This window comes from Falco rusticolus, chromosome 11, assembly GCF_015220075.1.
Source record: "Falco rusticolus isolate bFalRus1 chromosome 11, bFalRus1.pri, whole genome shotgun sequence".
NCBI lineage: Eukaryota > Metazoa > Chordata > Aves > Falconiformes > Falconidae > Falco > Falco rusticolus.
The window spans coordinates 31,312,140-31,329,300 of record NC_051197.1 but is presented as its reverse complement, the minus strand read 5'-3'; the positions used below and the strand labels follow the sequence as shown (position 1 = coordinate 31,329,300).

Here is a 17,161-nt window from a genome sequence, read left to right as displayed (position 1 = left end):
AAGCATGCAGACTATTTGCTGGGATCGTGGCATTGCACCCTATGGCGTAATGTTGTGAAACAACATTTTGTCTTGTAGGTTGTGTCAACCCTGAACAATTCCTACTGTAGCATCTTCGTAGCCAACACAGTCCGTGTGTCGGAAAATGTTCCCACTGTATCCCCACGTTTTGTAACATCAAAATATATAATATATTGAAGAAATTTTGAAGTAATGCTTCACTCTTCTAGGTTATATGAAGTGAGTCCTCCCATACTCTCCCCGATAACGTTTTGCTGTGACAAGTTACGTTTCTTTGCATTCATCTTATAGTATTATAGCACAAAATTCGTAAGAACCTGAAGTAAATGATTAAAAATACACTACAATGGAAATATTCTTCTATTTTTGTTGTCCAAGCTTAATGCAAAGTGGGAGGTGGGGTAAAAAAATTCCTTGGGATGTGAACTGCACTTTACCTATTGCTCTTGCTGTAATATAAAGTTTTATTAGAAGCTGAAGTATATATATATATATATATTGTTTTTAAAAAGGGGGAAGAGTAATAAAATTGATTCTTGGTTTTCACAGTTATCTCTTTGTCCATCTGAAGACCTGTGTTTTCAGCTACATCTAATAAGGATAAATATTTGTCTCCTTTGCTATGTGAAATATGCATCTGTTATTTTTTTCCCCTGTGCATAACAAACTTTGCAGCCCAAGTATCACTGTGATTTTTACTTAAAAGAGCTTCCTGGGATGCTGTAGCAGTTACTAAGAAAGCAGCGTGTCAAAAGACCACATGGGGAAGAGGTTACCTGAGAGATTGTGACAGGAAAAGGCTTTTGGAAGCTCATAAGCTGGAGATGGGAAGGAGACCATCTCCGAGACTGCTGCTCCATTGTACCCCTCCTGGGGAGAAGATGGGCACATTCCTTGCAGTCTCTTTCCAAACATCTTTTACAGCTGCTGCCCTGCAGAGAACCAAGGCAAGGCAGTGTTGGCACAAGCTAAGAAAAATAGATGAAATTGGAAAATGGTCCAAACTGACATACTGGTGACATGTGTATGGCCTGGGGCTTCAGAATCTGAACGGTGTTTGGGTTAAAATCTGTGTATTTACCTAGTTGGTCATTTTGGTGTTCAAAATGGCAAGGAGGAGCCCAGAGGCTGAAATCAGTTCTTGTGATAAAATTAAGAGATGTGACCGTGGTCTTGGAAATCTATTGAAATGAATGCCCATACTTTGAGACCTCTCATTTAATTTAGTTCAGAGGTGAATATTGTTTTTAACCTTTTTTTGCACATAGGCTAGCTGAAATATTGTCCTTTGCAAATCACGACATTTACTCATTTTTGGTGTGTATGGGAACCAAAAAAGAATCAAACACCTTATGATTCAATGAGAGAGATTGCAAGGAAAGGGGACCCGAAGACCTTTATTCCCATTTTGTTACCCAGATGTAGCCCTTTTCCATTTTGTGAGGTTTGTGTGTTTGTTGAAGAGAAACGGAATAAAATATTACCATGGGATAATGGCCTTCTGCTACAGTGCTTAACAAGTGATGCCTTTATGGGAAACCTGGTACTCTGAGAAGTCCAGCTGGGTTTACTTACACTAGACCGGTGGTGAAAAGAATTATAATGTAAAGGGAATAAAGGGAACATCAGCCTAAATGAGGGCTTGCATGGGAAGATGTGTGTGAGTGTGTCTGTACTCATAACTATGTCCAATGTCATACATGCCTTTGAGTAATTTTGTAATAGAGATGTCTGGTATGGCATGATTTTGGCAAAATAATTAAGAAAAAGGAAATGAGTAAAATTATCTCCTGGATCTGTATGAGCACACCCCAGGCATTACACAGAACTAATCTTATGCAGGTGTGTCTGTCTGTATAAATGCATACATATATTCAGAAAAACCTTCAACTAGTATCATGAGGACTTATTTCTGTTATCTGCATCTCTGGTGTGAGAATCGTTTTTATTAATTTATGTTGTGGATGGTTGGGCAGAGAGGTACATGGCTGCAACGCCTGTCACCCGAAATGGAGGGAAGAGGGAATACATCATCCTGATTTAAAGGGTGATGTGGCATTGGCTTACATTTTTTGAAAGCTGTTTAAATGTTCCCAAGAAACATTTGTGTATGACCTACCATGACTTGTAACGTGATGCTGAGATCTGGATTGGAGAAAGCTGCTCAGGACGTGCTTGGTGTCTATTTCCCCAATAGTGGCTCAGCTTGTGGCTCAAGGGGTTGAAAAAAACCCACAAAACTTGAAAACGACTGACCTTCACCAAATTAACTTAATACAGAGCGTAGTTTAGCTTCACGTGGCCCCCGGGAACTAGACTGGGTTCATTTATTTTATTAAATCACTAATTCTTCTGGTGCTGTGAAATAAGCTTATAAATAAAGGATTGTCAGACCTTATTCTTGATGAATTTGACCGTGAGTAGTTGTTTCTAGACAGAGCTTTGCTGCTTCTAACCCCGTTACCAATAAAGGATAAATTTCAGCAGCCTTAAGGATAAGCTTATCTGACACAGTGTTAATCAAACCCTTGGCTCAGGTTGGGCTTGTTTCTGCTTGATTACCCACAAGCTTTGGCCTTTATGTAAGTCATGATTGTTAGTATTTTTGTAACCTGACAGAAGTGCAAAGGCAACTCATGAAATCTTGTTTCTCCTCGGAGTATCGATTCGGCAATGGGGTTGGTGGTTGGTGGTCCCTGCTGTTCGATAGAGCAGCGCCCAATCTCACTAGTTGCAAGTCAGGCATTTAGAGGTTACAATTCAAATCCTTCCCGTTGTTTTCCCTATCCCCTGCTCCTGGCCTTCGCGTTTAGGAGGGCAGCACTGCAGCACTGCCAACGGCTTCCTGATGTTTACTGCCTCTCCCCTCTGCAATGCTGGGGGACCTGCTCGTGCGGGACCTGTCTCCAGCTAGAGAAGTTGTCCGTCCATTTCCCCCAGCGGGAGAGATGATCCATGTATGGGAGGAGGTGTGAAGAAGCTGGAGGCAGCAGTGTCCCAGGGCTGGCCCGTGTCCGTGAAGTGCACATGCTGAAGGATGAGATGTACCCAGTGGAGGCTGCTTCTGTGGTTCAAGCAGGTGCGAGACACGTACCATCCCAACCCACTGCCTTGCAGTGGCGGATTGATGCTAAAATATGTTCCCCTGGGCATTTCCACCTTACCAGCAGTGGGTCTCAAATAAAATACCCTGGCAGCATGTAGTGCAGTTGGAGGGAATTGTGTACTTGCAAAGGACAGAGCTTAGGAATAACGTGATTACAACTGAGATATCCTCCGGAGAGTTTCAGGATAGAGCAGACGCTTGTGAGGGCGTGGAAGGTGTGCTGTTAGTATATTGATGGTTAATCATAGATCAAAGGTGTGATAGTCCTGTCTCTGCGTTTCCTGAGAAGAATTTTCTTGATCCTGGTCTGGGAGGGAAGAGGAAAGGGGAAAGGAAATCTGGCTGCAGGAATGAATCTCTGAGTTTGACCCAAGAGACAGTCTGTGTTTAAGTAGGATTAGTGCTCTGTATTTTGCTTTGCATTTTTTAATAATGAGATAGTATTCAGAATGAATTTCAAATAGCAGGATCCATAGTTAAATCGCAAGCTACTCTTAAGAAAACAAGCCTTTTTTTAGAGCGTATGAGGTCTGTCTCACTCAGGTCTGCCTACTCCCTCTGAAATACTTGATGCTCATGAAGTTGCCTGAGAAGAACGTTATAGGTATATAGATCTAGTGAAATCTATGGGATAATTGTGCAGCTCAGTATAAAATGTAGCCTTGTTTAGTGGAGCACTTGAGGAAGAGCTAAGTACTCAAGTAAAAAATTGTAGAAGGGGAGATCTGCAAGGCTAGAATGGAGCCTGTTATTTTTGGCTCCTTCTTTGCTGTGGATCAAGCTTACATGAACTTACAAATGTGTTTGTTTAGCTTGCCCTGAGAAAGAAGCTTCGCTTCTGGTGGAGAACAAATTTCACACCCACGGTCTCAGCTGGTGAACTTGCTAAGAAATCTGATTTTTTTCACAAGGCAGCATCGACTTTCTCACTCATCCTATAGAGAAGATGGGCTAAGCACCCAAGGAGTGCTTATATGCTGAGACTCAGGAAGAAGGTGATGGGTATTATTCTCTCCTATGCATTGCATTTTGGGTGACAAACTGGAATTTTATCAGTGCAGTTTAGTGTCTGCGTTGCAGAAGGATAATTCAGGAGTGTGTGCATACCAGTGTGGTTGCAGCATCGTAAGTTTTTAGTGAGAGTAGTCTCCGTTAATACAAAACAAAGCTGAGAGTAAAGAATTGGTTTCAATATTTTGTCAGGTGCAAACTGTGCTGTTCAGCGTGTGTGCCTGGGAAAGAGGGGCAGCTCCACTGCAGAGCTTCTTGGTTTGGCAAAGTGAGTGCAAACAAACTTGCAGAGGCGATGCAGCCAAATTAGAACGTGCAATTTATGTCTGTCATCCCTTTTTGCCATAACAGATATTAAGTCATGACTCACAAATAATCAAAATACTGTTTCTATAAATAAAGATCAAACTGAGCTATGCTTTCTACAACAAAAAGAGTATTTTATATTGCCTCCCGGTACATGTAGGATAAAGCCTGGGAGCTCTTGGATTTAAGCAGTTTCTGGGTGGTACTGTAAGTCCTGCACAAGAAAGGAGACTGTAGGAGAGAGGGAATCTGGTGATTCCCACTGCACTACTGTGTGTCCCAGGGCACCAGAAGGTGGTGAGCGCTGTTAGAGAGGATACGCCAAAAAGAATTGCTTTTACAAGTTTTCTGGTTACCAGATGCATTTAATAAATGATAATGATGTTTGAAATGAATGGGTGAATTCAGGAAGAGCAGGTTTTATACACAATATTGCAGCAGAAGCTGCTTCTCTCTTTTCACAGCGAGTATCTAACCCATTTTAGAGCTGCCGATGCTGACATCCACCTTTACCGATTCACAGGGCTCAAGTAGAGCATCTACAATTTTAGATGTTTATCTCAAAGGTTGTATTTATCTTGGAGTTGGGATGAAGTTGACCCATGAGCTGAATGAACACTGGTGATTTTATTAACTCATTTTGCTGCTACCCTGATGGGCTACGAGAATACAATTACGTATTTGGATAGACGGACAGATGGATGGACATACAGTCGTAATTTTAAAGCTTGGTACTGAATTTGCTGAATAAGATTAAGGCACACAGCACAGTTTATAGTTTATTGTTTATTGTTTAAAAGCAAGTCCCCAGTTGTGGGCTGCACTCCTGCCTGGTGAAGTACCATGTGGGTATGATCAACTGATCTTTTTATATTTACTTCCGACACCTTTGCTTGTGGCCTTGTGGGAGAAATACAGGGACAAAGTCATTCGTTCCTGTTCTGTCTCAGTACTTCACACTTGTTTGAAGTGCTGGGTGTACTGGCATTCAGCATGCACAATGCTTATTGTTTCTTTTAGGTTTTATTTTGTCTAGGGTTTGCTTTGATATGGCAGATCATCTACTTTTTTTACAGTTCACGTCCCTCGGGGCACAAAGTGTCTTTTTCAATGGGCTTAAATGGTTTAAGAAGATAAATCCCCCAGATCGCCAAAGAGATTTGTATCACTGCTGATGGTATTTTTCAAAAACCCTGTTCAAAAGGTGCTGAGTGCAAGCCATTGTGCTATGAAGAGGAAGGGTCATAGTCATCTTGCTACCCTTGGAAGGGTCATCTTACTCCCAGAGAACAATATATAAGTGGAGTAGCATTTTTTATGGCAAATCCTTACTTCTTTCTCTCCCTTACTTCCAAATGACTGAAGTCCGGTGAGTGCGGGCAGCGCCTCTGTTGTATGCCAGCCAAGAAGTTACTATTTTCTGACTTCTTCCTGAATTTTCCTGACCTGCATCCATACCAGTCACTTGGCAACACGTTGTTGGGAGTGGAGAAGCACGGCAGGGCAAGGTAACCAGCCTGTGCGTGGCTGTGCCACCAAGCTGAAAGCCAGCAGCTAGACCTGGTTTGGGAAAACCTGCCAAGGATTGCCCATAGTTTTTAAAGTTGTATGTCAGTTTATTTCAGTAAAAGCAGAGAAACCCAAAATAAAAAGTTGGGTATTTGAAGACATGCTATGGGTTGATGACTTGGAATTACGTGTAGGTGTCCAGCATGGGTGACACACAGTTAAGAAGGTCAAAGGCAGTGGAGAAACAAGAAGAAACAGGTTTGGGGGAGGATTCTCCCATTTCCAGTAGGGCAACTGGCAGATGTTTCTTGTTTCTCAGTGGAGTCGCATTTGGGTTTAGTCTTATAAGACGTATCATAACTTCTGCTAAACTTTTGTGATCAAATGCAAGGGTGATTCTGTGGAGCAGGAGATGCATTGTGGAGCATTAGCAAAGTTTATTCTGGAGCAGGATCTAACCCTGAGCAAAGGGGGAATGGACCTTTGCCGTGTTAATTTGACAGAAATCCTTCTACCTCCATCACTGTCACCTTTTCATGTTGGTAAATTCAGTTGCATGCAGGCTTCTACTGGGGATGATAAAACTATGTATTCTCCTAGGATAAAGGTCCTAGCTGCTGGGTTTCAGGTCACATTTATGTGGGCTGGAGCTGCGCCATTGCCAGACTGAGCAAGTGGGAAAGCTGCCCTTGCTCCGTATCAACAGCTCTGACTAAGCAAGCCACACTAAATTTGGAAAAGAATTAGGGGAACTCATTTTTCAACTGCCCTGGAGTATTTTGTCTCCAGTTGCCCCATGTTATCATTTAATGGGAAGAGTTTCTATTACTCATGACTGTTCGCATCATGTTTATTTTCAGATAGTGTATTTTTATCTTCTGTAAACCAAACGAGTTTAAAGATCCGTCAACGAACAATGGATCAAGGGTCCATCCGCTTCTCTTCCCACCCGCAGGTAGTGTTGCAATTCTTGTTGAGCCAAATGGTGCAAGGCCAGGGCTTCATGTGGTGCCACTCACAATCTCTTCAAAAAAACATTTCTTCCGATTTTAAGAGGGGGTGGTATTTTTAATGCGGACATCCTTTGCAACAAGTAGTGCAAAGACTGGAATAAACAGCCTGAAACATTTGCTCCTCGATTCATGTCTTGATTGATTGTAAATATAATCTGCACATAAAAATTACATTGATGTCATATTTCTTACTTCTATATTATGAACTACGTAGTTCCTTTCTCTTTGGTCATAGTACTTAAAGCTGATCTAAGGAATACTGACAGTAAAGAATCACACTTTGGAGCTGATTTAGCCATAATTGAAAGACTTTGCCAAAATTACAGATATTTCCTGCGATTGTTGGGGTTTTTTCCCAACACCAGATTTTTGTTCTTTGTCCCACTTCCTCTACAAATTTTTACTGCAGGATGCAGGCAGTAGTCAAGTGAGGTCCAGTGTCTCTGAGCCCTCTGTAACAGATTAAGAGGCCACTGCAAGCTGGAAAAGAAAAAGCCACAGTGGAAAATAGGGGCGAACCCTGAGCAGGAAACTCCACCGGGGCCAACAACATCCTACTGCTGGCTGGGACCAGAAGAAAAAAAAAAATGCTATAAAGAAAGTTTTGGGAAGCTTTGTCCTTATTTGGAGAATAAGTTTATGCCTCTGACCAAAGCAGGCTAGTTTCTAAAAGGCTGTCAGATGGGCAGGGATTTTCTGCTTCAGCAGCACTGGTATCCTGCTGTTGTGCACAAGCACATCCCAGAATGGGTATGTCTCAAAAAATGTGGTCTCGTAAAACTGGAGGGCTGGAGTCCAGGTTGTCACCTGGTGCTGTCCCACAAGTAGATGTGTGAAAAACTTACGTACTTGAAAACTTAACCCAGCCTCCTGACATCCCCCCAGCTTTGTGTAATGCCTCTGCGCGTGCGGCAGTCAGCTGAGCTGTCTCCTTCACGTACCTGGGCAGGGCTTGAAGGGGCGGCAGGTTTGTAACCCAGCAGTGATGTGGGGTTGGAAAGGGGCAGGAGTGGGGCAAAAGGGACTTGCAGTTTAGCTGAAGGCAGCGACGCCGTTGATGCTTAAGAAGGAGAAGGCTCCAGCTCTCCTCTCTGAGCTGGTTACACGGGAATAGGTGGAATGAAAGGTTATGTCACTATGTCCCTAAACTTGAGGGATGCATCAAATTCTGTTCATCAAACTGCAAATAAAAATGCAGAAGCAGAGGAGCTAATGTATAGCTTTTTCTTTTGTGGCATGTAACTAAAGTGATGTAATTATCAGGAAGTTATGGAGTAATTAAATACTGTGGCTGTCTGAATTGATGAAATTACTTCTGTCAGCCTGGTAATGTCCCACATTAGGAGCAGATCAGAGCTGGACCTGAAATAGACACTTTACAAAGTCTTTTGCCATTGCCCATCTCTGTGAACTCCTCAGCAAACTAGCTATTTTTCCATGGCAGTCTCAGCCACACGTATTTGGGGTTTTTAAATGGAAATAAGGTAGCCAGATGCAGTAAATCTTGGACGACAGGATCTTGTACACCAGAGCATCCATGAACTTTCTCCCATAAAATTCCATGCACTTATTCTGGTAATGATCCATGGCTTTTCTCTTTATTCGACTATATTTAAAATTATTTAAGATTTAAAAAGGCATGAACGTTCTGGGAACTGCACTGACAGTTGAACACCATTTTTTGGTCAGAAACGGCAATCAAATCAGTAGTAATCCAGCAAGTATTGCATGGTTGCTTTATAAGGACTATGCTTACATGCTTGAAAGAGCAAATCCGTCGAGTCCTCTCTCTGATTTCATCATAGTTGCTGCAGACTCACAGCCCTTTGTATGAAATACAGAAACATCATCAAGACTCCTCATGAATCCCTGTCGGTGATTTGTGCTGGCAGGTGCCTGGGAGGAGTTTATCAATCTGGGAACATCATTGTAGGTGGTTCAGCTTCTCCAGGACTCTGGAGGTCTCGGTGCTTCTTGCTGGTTCCTCTGTTTGGCCCTTCAAGAGTGCTAGTCCTGGTCTAGGAGTCCATGCATATAAAGGCTTCAAGAAATTTCAGTTTGGGAACTACCATATTTTTTGCCAGAAAATTTGGTATTTTTTCCCCAAGCAAAACAAAATAAAATTGTGAAAACATCAAAATTGCTTGAGGTGTGAAACTACATTTCTCTATTGTATGCTGAGGAAAACCCCTTTGTCATGGGGCTCCTTAATACAAAGAAGAAAGGGATCTATCTTTCCAGTCCCCAGGACAGTCGGGATGCTATCTAGATCATAGTCCAGGTTTTGGTTTTCACATTGCTGCAGACTCTTTGTCACATATACACATGGCCTTAAAGTTTAACTTCACTTCCTTGTCTGTAAAGCTTTAATTTCTTTGATCAAGTTAATGAGTTAATTACTCCTAAATTGCTTTAAGATTCTCAGGAATGAGGCTGTCTGTGTGTTTATTGCTGTTATTGCTACTGATGAGATCTTGATCATAGCAAGACAATACAAAATTAGTGTTTATTGCAGCATGACTGAGTATCTGTTTATATTCAAACAAAGAAGAGATTGCAGTGCCCAAGCCTAGAAAACATCCTTTGTAAGAGCTTTGAGTCAGCTTTAAAATCTCACTGTGTGATAAAACTGGCTAAATCGGCTAAACACTAGCTAGCATCACTTGTCTGTATGCTTATCACTTGTCTATATGTTTCGTTGAAAACCTTATCAGCTGTTAAACACCCGTGGATCTGTGGCAGAATGTCCCAGGGAGAGGCATACAGCATCTTTTCTTAGAGAAATAGATTTGGGGTATGTTTTGCTCACTCTTGGAAGGAAAACCCCATGTCCAAACTCCAGTGTTTTCCTGGACAAATCCCCTCTGCGCTTTGTTGTCACAACAGCTGAATGCATCTCCAGGGGTGTCCTGGTCTGCTGTGCAGGTTGGTACGCTCAGGCAATATTTTGGGTTGCTGGTGATAACTGCCTTGGTACTATGCTACAGTTTCTGAATCCACATATATTAAATACAATTAAATCTCAATTTCTGCTTCAGGAAAAACAGAGGCCGTCATCAAAAACTTCAGCCCGCACTACAGACGCCAGTATGCGGTGGCTTTCTGCAAGCACGTGCAGGATGAGCTGGAGCAGCACCGGGATTCCCAGTCCCGGTTCCTGAAAACCAAGGTAGGAGGGCACACATAAGCCCTTCCCCATCCTCAAGCTACCATACAGATCTGCTCTCCTGCATGAAATAATTAACACATCAACTATTTAAATAACGCATTTAGTAGTTGAAGTGTATGAAAAATATGAGCTGGAAATGTATCAGCTGCTGACTGGACTCGGTTTTCTTGTTTTTCCCAGTCTTGAATGCCCTCAAGTAAAGTTATTAGGCGGTACAGATACTCAAAGCTTCTAAAAATCAAACCCAAAGTATTTTTCAAGTTATTTAAATGTTTCTAATACACAAGCACACAATGCAGAAATATTCTTTCAGCTTCTTATACTGAGTAATTTAATACATAATAAATGTGTATCTAGGATATGTTATGTGTGTACTTTCTTATATACAACCTAAGTGTACACAACAGATTTGCAAGTACAGATGTTTGATTTGGTTCAGTTAGGTTTTGGATGGAAAAGCTGCATTTGGTTTCAAGTTTGAAGTTTGGTTTTGAAAATACATCTTTGTTTTGGTCTTGTTTGGTTGTCTCATCGTAGCATGAGAAGAACCATGACACAAGTTTCTGGTACAAAGCGTGCATCTCATCGAGATGGAGGTGGACACTTGGACAAAACTAGTTGCTTCCTGCTGATGGCAAGGTTTTGCAAGAATCTTGGGACAGAGATCATACAGTCAGGGCAGAAAATCCTGTGGGAAACTTAATTAACCCTTTCATCCATGGCTATAGGGTTTCATAAAGAAGATGCAGTAATCCCTTCTGTGAAGTGAGCTGTGGAAAGCTGTTTTTTATTAGAAAAAGAGAGACAAAAAAAGACAGAAATCTCTTTATTGGAGGAAAATGCAGAGAACCAGCCTTCAATATTAAGAAAATATGGGTCTAAATTTTTCAGGTGTATTGGAAATCATGGGTTTCCAATGATCTTGAAGTGAGTAAGCTAAAGCAATGAGGTGGAATGTAAAAGGTGGGATAATAGAACAGCTGCGTCTTTCAGAAAAATGCATATCAGTTACAAGAGCACAGATGCAAAAGTGTCACAAAGCAATTGGAAGTAATTTTCTATTTTATAATAAAAAAATTGTTGCATCAATGCAATGGGTTTAGTACATAGTGGAAAGTGGGAGATGATGAACTACAAGTCATCTTGCATTCAGCATGGCATCCAAAAGGTAAATAAGAATGTCTCTGTCTCAGAAATCTGGAAGTATTTTTGGAAGACAGAGCTCTACTGCTGCCTCCTCACCTCAGGGTACAGAATTTGATTGTGTATTTTTGAGAACTGAGGTGTGATTATGAGAATGTCAGATCTCAAAACCTGTCTTTATAGCCCCCGCTGGAAGCTGGGACAGTCTTATATGAAGCAGAGCTGCTGCATTTTGCTGAGGATCTGAAGAAGTGGAAGGACAGATATGTCGTTATCAGAAATGACTACACTGTGGATTGCTTTGAGAGTAAAGAGGTAAATGCTTCTTCCTCTTACATTCTTCTACGCTTCCAAATAAACTCATACCAAGTGAATTTTCCCGTGCTGCTGCCTTTCTTTTAGCATTTTTAGATGAAACGTTATCCTCAGTGAGGCAGCTTCAGCCTTGTGAACTGGCCTGAAGCTCCACAGGGATGGATGAGGGTACAACTGAGCGCCTTGACTTGGCCATATGTATTTGCAAGAACTAGCAAATCATTTTAACAGCGCTTTGAACTTTCCTTTGCCTATCGTAGAGTGCTTCTTATCTGTATGTCATTGTAATACATCCCCATGCTTCTGCAGTTGGATTTTAAGGAGCCGTTCTTGGGTGGCTTCAAGCTGACTGCAGTGAAGCTTTTCATTTAGCAGCTGCCACAGTCAAACTAGTCCTGGCTGACAAATCAAACAAATAGAGTTTAGAAGAAAATCCCATCCTTTTCCCTTCCCTTCTGTCCCTGAGTCTTCACCATGGCTGATAAGCACTGAGAGGATATTTTAAAATATGCTTCTTACATTCAACCATGGTTTAGATTTGACGTGTCTAGGGAATATATCCAAAATTCAGTCTGACAAAAAAACTTTTCCCTTTGGGGAATATCCCTGTGCATTAGCTTTGTCAATGAGTTGTGTATTTTATCTTTTCCCTCTCTCTTGTTTTTCCAGGCCTACCAGAAAGGAGCCAGCCTTAAATATCACATTCTTCCTGCAGGAGGCAAAGTACTGACTTCAGAAGAAGATTACAATTTGCTGTCTGATAAACATTTTCCAGATCCTGTTGGTAAGCCCCTTTTGAAGCTGAACTGCCAAATCCCACGCTCTGTTACCTACACAGACCACTTCTGGGCAGGCTTTCAGGCTAGACTTTAAAATGGGGCAACAGGAGATGCACACAGCCCTTTTTCTAAGTCAAAGCACAGCTCCAGAGTGTATGTACACAGAAGATGCTATAAGCTAATGTTCTCAGAAATGCTGGGTCCTGTTTTTTTTTCAGCATCCCGGCACAAAGCCGCTGGAAGCTCTGCAGAAGCAAGGCAGGAACCACACCACCATTGTTCCTGGGCCTAGTAAATATTCCTGGTTTATTTGTTTCCATTTTTAGATGCCAGCTGCCTGTGTTGACTCACAGTTGATAATAAGTCCCACAGAGAGGGCAGGAAGGTTGCTGCTGCTTTTGTTTCTGGGACAGGAACCATTGTGGTCCTGCCGGCCCCCCCTCCACGAAGATGGAGAAAATTCGGGCTTTAAGGGAGTAGATCTCATGTTGCAGAGTCAGATTTGGAAAATGGAATGCCACATAAGGAAAGGATAAGAGCAAGATGTAGACAAGGTGTTTTTTTTTAAGTCTTGTCTCATGCCACTTAAAATTATGACTGCTGGGACGTGCCCCCCTTACACCCCTTTCCCAAGGCATAGGGGGGTCAGAGGGTAGTGTGGGGCAGCTGTGCCTGGAGGTGACTTCTGTGTGTCACCACAGCTCTGCAGGAGTTGGGCTTGAGTAACATGGAGTAGCCCAAGGCTGCTTGCGGGCTTCTGTGCCTCTCCCTTCACAATGACTGGCTCAGTTAGTCTTTTATCGACCTTCTCCCCTTCTGTGCGATGCTGAAGACACCCAGAGATCATTTAGTCATCCATAAACAGTGTTGTACAGCATCATCCCTTGTGCACAGAGACTGGAAAGTGGAGATACTGAGTGCTGTCTTTGCTTCACCTTCCAGGCCTTGAAGTGACAGTTCGTAAGGCCGTCTTGCAGTGTTTGGAAACCCTGGAGGTGGGGAAACCACTGCTGTTCCTACATGGTTGATGGAGTTTGTTTCTATACAGAAGACCATACGCTCCTGTATGGTCTCTATGTGGAAGAGACCAGAGCTGCCCACTGACCTATTTGCCGTGAAAACCTTTTCCCTAGCAGCTACAATCCAATGAAATAGTTTCTTTGAAATTTTACAAGGAATGTGTAGTTTTTGGCCACCTTGAATACAAAACAAGAGGACATCAAGTTGCTACAGTATAACTTAGAGAGGTGGTTGGTGCCTGTTGAGAGTGCCCATCCCAGCCGTGCCCCCCTGCCCTCTGTGCCCAATTGCTTGGATCAAGACTTGATTTTGTCATGTCTCATGCTTCCCTGCTAGCGAAGGTCTGTTTTCTCTGTCATAGCAGAAGAAAAGAGCCGAAGCCCCCAGGAAACCTGCAGATTTCAAATGGAAATGTGTTTTTTGTGCAGGGTCGAGTGAGAAGGAGGTCGCCCAAGCCTTCGTTCAGCTGCCGAAGGAGTTCCCGGTTTACCTGTGGCAGCCTTTCAGCCGGCACAGCTACTATTGCTTCCCGGAGCCAGAGGCTCAGAGGCGGTTCAGCGCCATGCTGGGGGACTGTGTGAGACACTCAAACCACGGTGAGTGCAGAAGGGGCCTTGTCCAGCATGTCATTCACCCCGGGGAAGATTTAAGTAGCTGTTATAGTAAAAAAGCTGTAGAAAAATGCAAATCACCTACGAAAGATGCTTGGCTTTCAGTACTTTGAGGAATACATTAATTTCTTCTTGCTTTGCTGGGAGCGAAGTTAGGTGGGATTTGAGCTACAGTGTGGCACACTTGGGTAGAAAACATGGGATTTGCTTTGCAAGTGTTACTCCCCTCTCTCTCAGCTCATCCAGTATCATAATGGAAAATCATAAGAGATGTTTATGAAAGAAATCTGGCGTAACAAACTCTCCCCAGTGTTTGCAAGCTTGGCAAATGCATTATAGATATAGTAGACCAGGTTTGTACAACATGAAGAGAGCGTAGTTTCCCAGTACGTTTATGAGATGTTATACATATATCGCCAATGGTCAAACATTTGATGTTTTCTGGGGGTGTTTAGATGGCAGCTTAAGCCCCAGCCATGATTAAGCCTCATAGCTGGGACATGAGTGGTGTGTACGACATGGTATTGATTGTTTGCACAAGGATAAATTTTAGATCTCGCTTTCCGAGTATGTTAGACTAGAAAACTTAAAAAAAAACCCCAACTTGTGACTGGCTAGGATTATAAAAACAACCTTGCTCCCATGGAATTGGAAGATCATTTGTGAGTTGGATCCTTAGAAAAAGGAATGCTTGCCTGTTTTTCAGGTGACTTTTCTCTTTTTCCATCAAGCTGACCTGGTTCCCCTGCTGGTGTCCAAGCTGTTCCCTGCCTTTAGTGTCACTTTTGAGTCCCATCTGCTTCTGCTGCCTTTGGTGAGAGATAGGAACACTCAGGAACTTATCCAGCAATCTCAGCTAATTGGGCCTGAAGCCCGTGCTTGTAGATAAATTAATTGAGAGTGCAGTGTGTCAGCAGTCTCTTTTACTTACAGAAGTGGGTCCCAGTGTATTTTCTTTAGTGTCACACTTGCCTCCTGGTCATCGTCTTCACCCCATTATGCTCAGACAGCCATCTCACAGTCTTGCTTGGATACTTCTCAATTGCTCTCTCTTTTCCCTTGTCTCCACTGCCAAAGGCGTTCCTGGTCTCCTTTAGGACTTCACCCCTACAATAAAAACACACATTACTGCAGTGCTAGGCAGTGTCCTAAGACGTGTAGCTATTTGTGTGGTGCTCGTGATGGTTGATGGCAGGTGCCGCCTTCGCACGCCACACAGGATTCTTGGTCCCAGTGCTAGCCAGGTGGTGTACACTCCCCTGACGCTTGGTGGTCCCCCTCTCCAACTTTTTTCCAAGCCATGCTGAAAGTGGTGAGGCACTGTGTGCCCCTCTGGCTCTGACAGCCTCCTACGAACCAGAGGAAGCAGCTCCAATGCAGATCTGTGTAGGCGTGGAGAGGCTGAGGGCTAAAATACCCTGGTAGGCAAATACCCAGTCATGGGGACTATCAAGACTGTTTTGTGGCTAGATTAACATGGGTTGGAGGCATCAGTCTAGAATGAACATGCCTTCACTTGGCACTTCCCAATAGCTTGAGTTTCAGTAACTGTTCTCTCTATAGTTGCTGGAGGAAGAGGAATTCCCATAGTGTGCCTGAGGGCAAAGCCTGCCTGTGTGATTTTCAGTTCTGACTCGCCAGGTTTCAGCTGCAGCAGTCATGCAGTATGGAAGTGCTCTGGACTTTGGAAACCACCCCTTCGCTCCTCACCAAGGTTTGCTAAGGAGATGGGGATACAATCAAGTTTTCCTGGCACTGTCAGTCCCCCATGACTTGAAGCCTGTTCATTTGCTTTGGGGTTTTTCATTTCTCTCTTCTGGAGCAAGTGTAACAGGCTTGACAAAGCTTTTGGCAGCCTTTTTTTTCTTAAAGTTCAGCACATCACTCTAGGGACCAATTCTGAATTGGCAGGGGCTGGGACTAGATGACCTAATAGGTCTTTTCCATCTCCAGTGCCTGTGAGTCTGTGTTTTATTATATTTCATATGGCTCAGCTATTGCTCATTTATACATCTGTTCCAGGATTTATCCCTCTCAGTTTTTTCTGTGGTCAAGTTTTTATCTTGATGTCAGTAGATGCTTAGTGACACCGGAGTGTCTTCATCAAGGCTCACCCTTTCTGTCGTGTTATTTCTGTTCAACAGGCTGATTGGTAGATTAGATAGTCTGGATTAAGACCTACTGTTACACCAGTAAAAGTGAACAGTTTTTTACAGCTAGGGAAATGGAAGCCCATATTTTCTGGATTTCTTGGAGTCTCCTAGAAACCCAGGGCTGCAAGCAGAAAAATGATCAATGACGAGTACCCCAGTAACCTTAACTCTACCCTTGCAGTGAATTTCTTCATTTTATTGGGTTTTTTTCCCCAAGAACTTCATATTGATTTCTGTTCATTCTCACACGGCTGAAAGATGTTACATTACTAATACTTTTAAAAGCTTTACTTGCAAACAATTCTGCCTACAAAAAACAGGCAACTGAACAAACTGACAAAGTTATAGGCGCGTGCAGCAATACAATGGGTAATAAGGCTTGTGATATAAAAATTGGCTGGCCTCTTTCATTAAAAAAATTGAAAAGAGAGAAGAAATGTGAAAAATCCTTTGAGTTCAATTGTGGAGTGTAATTTAGTGGGATAAGGAGCCCCGGCCAAGGCAGCACTCGCCCCCCCTCTTCTAAAAAGTACCCAGTTAACTTTTGCCAGGGCAGATTTTGCAAGGGCAGGAGAAAGATGTTACAACTGATCAGAAATTGCCTTTCTGTCTTTTCTATAATCTACCACTTCTGGAAGGGAATGTATCGCACAGGGCTTTAGCCAAAAACTTGGAGGAGTTTTTGGTTAAAGTCTGTTTTCTCCCGGGAAGCAGAATTAAATACAGTCTCTCGCTGAACAGAAGACTGGAGCGGATCGGCATGTGGGCTTGTGGTGGGAGCGACCCTGGCATTCAGCTGGTTCCTCTCTTCAGAGTCCCTCTGGCATAAATAACCCGTCCAGCCTGTGCTTCTGGGTTTTCTGGTCAGAACTCATGGTCAGGAGAATAATTACAAGTGTTTGGATCTAGTGATCACCACTTGTAAATATGATTCAGATGTACAGACTGTGGGTTCTGGCCCTCCCCTCCCCCCCCCCCCCCCCCCCCCAAGTTTTCCTATTGTGT

The 17,161-nt window shown here is 42.9% G+C and overlaps 1 protein-coding gene across 1 annotated transcript in view; it reads left to right on the top strand.

Annotated features, from left to right (window-relative positions):
- The window catches only part of NIBAN1 (niban apoptosis regulator 1), a 70,140-nt gene that overhangs the window by 20,958 nt on the left and 32,021 nt on the right, over positions 1-17,161 (top strand). Inside the window, exons 2-5 of the mRNA XM_037404259.1 lie at positions 10,005-10,135; positions 11,462-11,593; positions 12,263-12,377; positions 13,821-13,988. Coding sequence (XP_037260156.1) covers positions 10,005-10,135; positions 11,462-11,593; positions 12,263-12,377; positions 13,821-13,988 — 546 coding nt within the window. The remainder of the gene's footprint in view (positions 1-10,004; positions 10,136-11,461; positions 11,594-12,262; positions 12,378-13,820; positions 13,989-17,161) is intronic.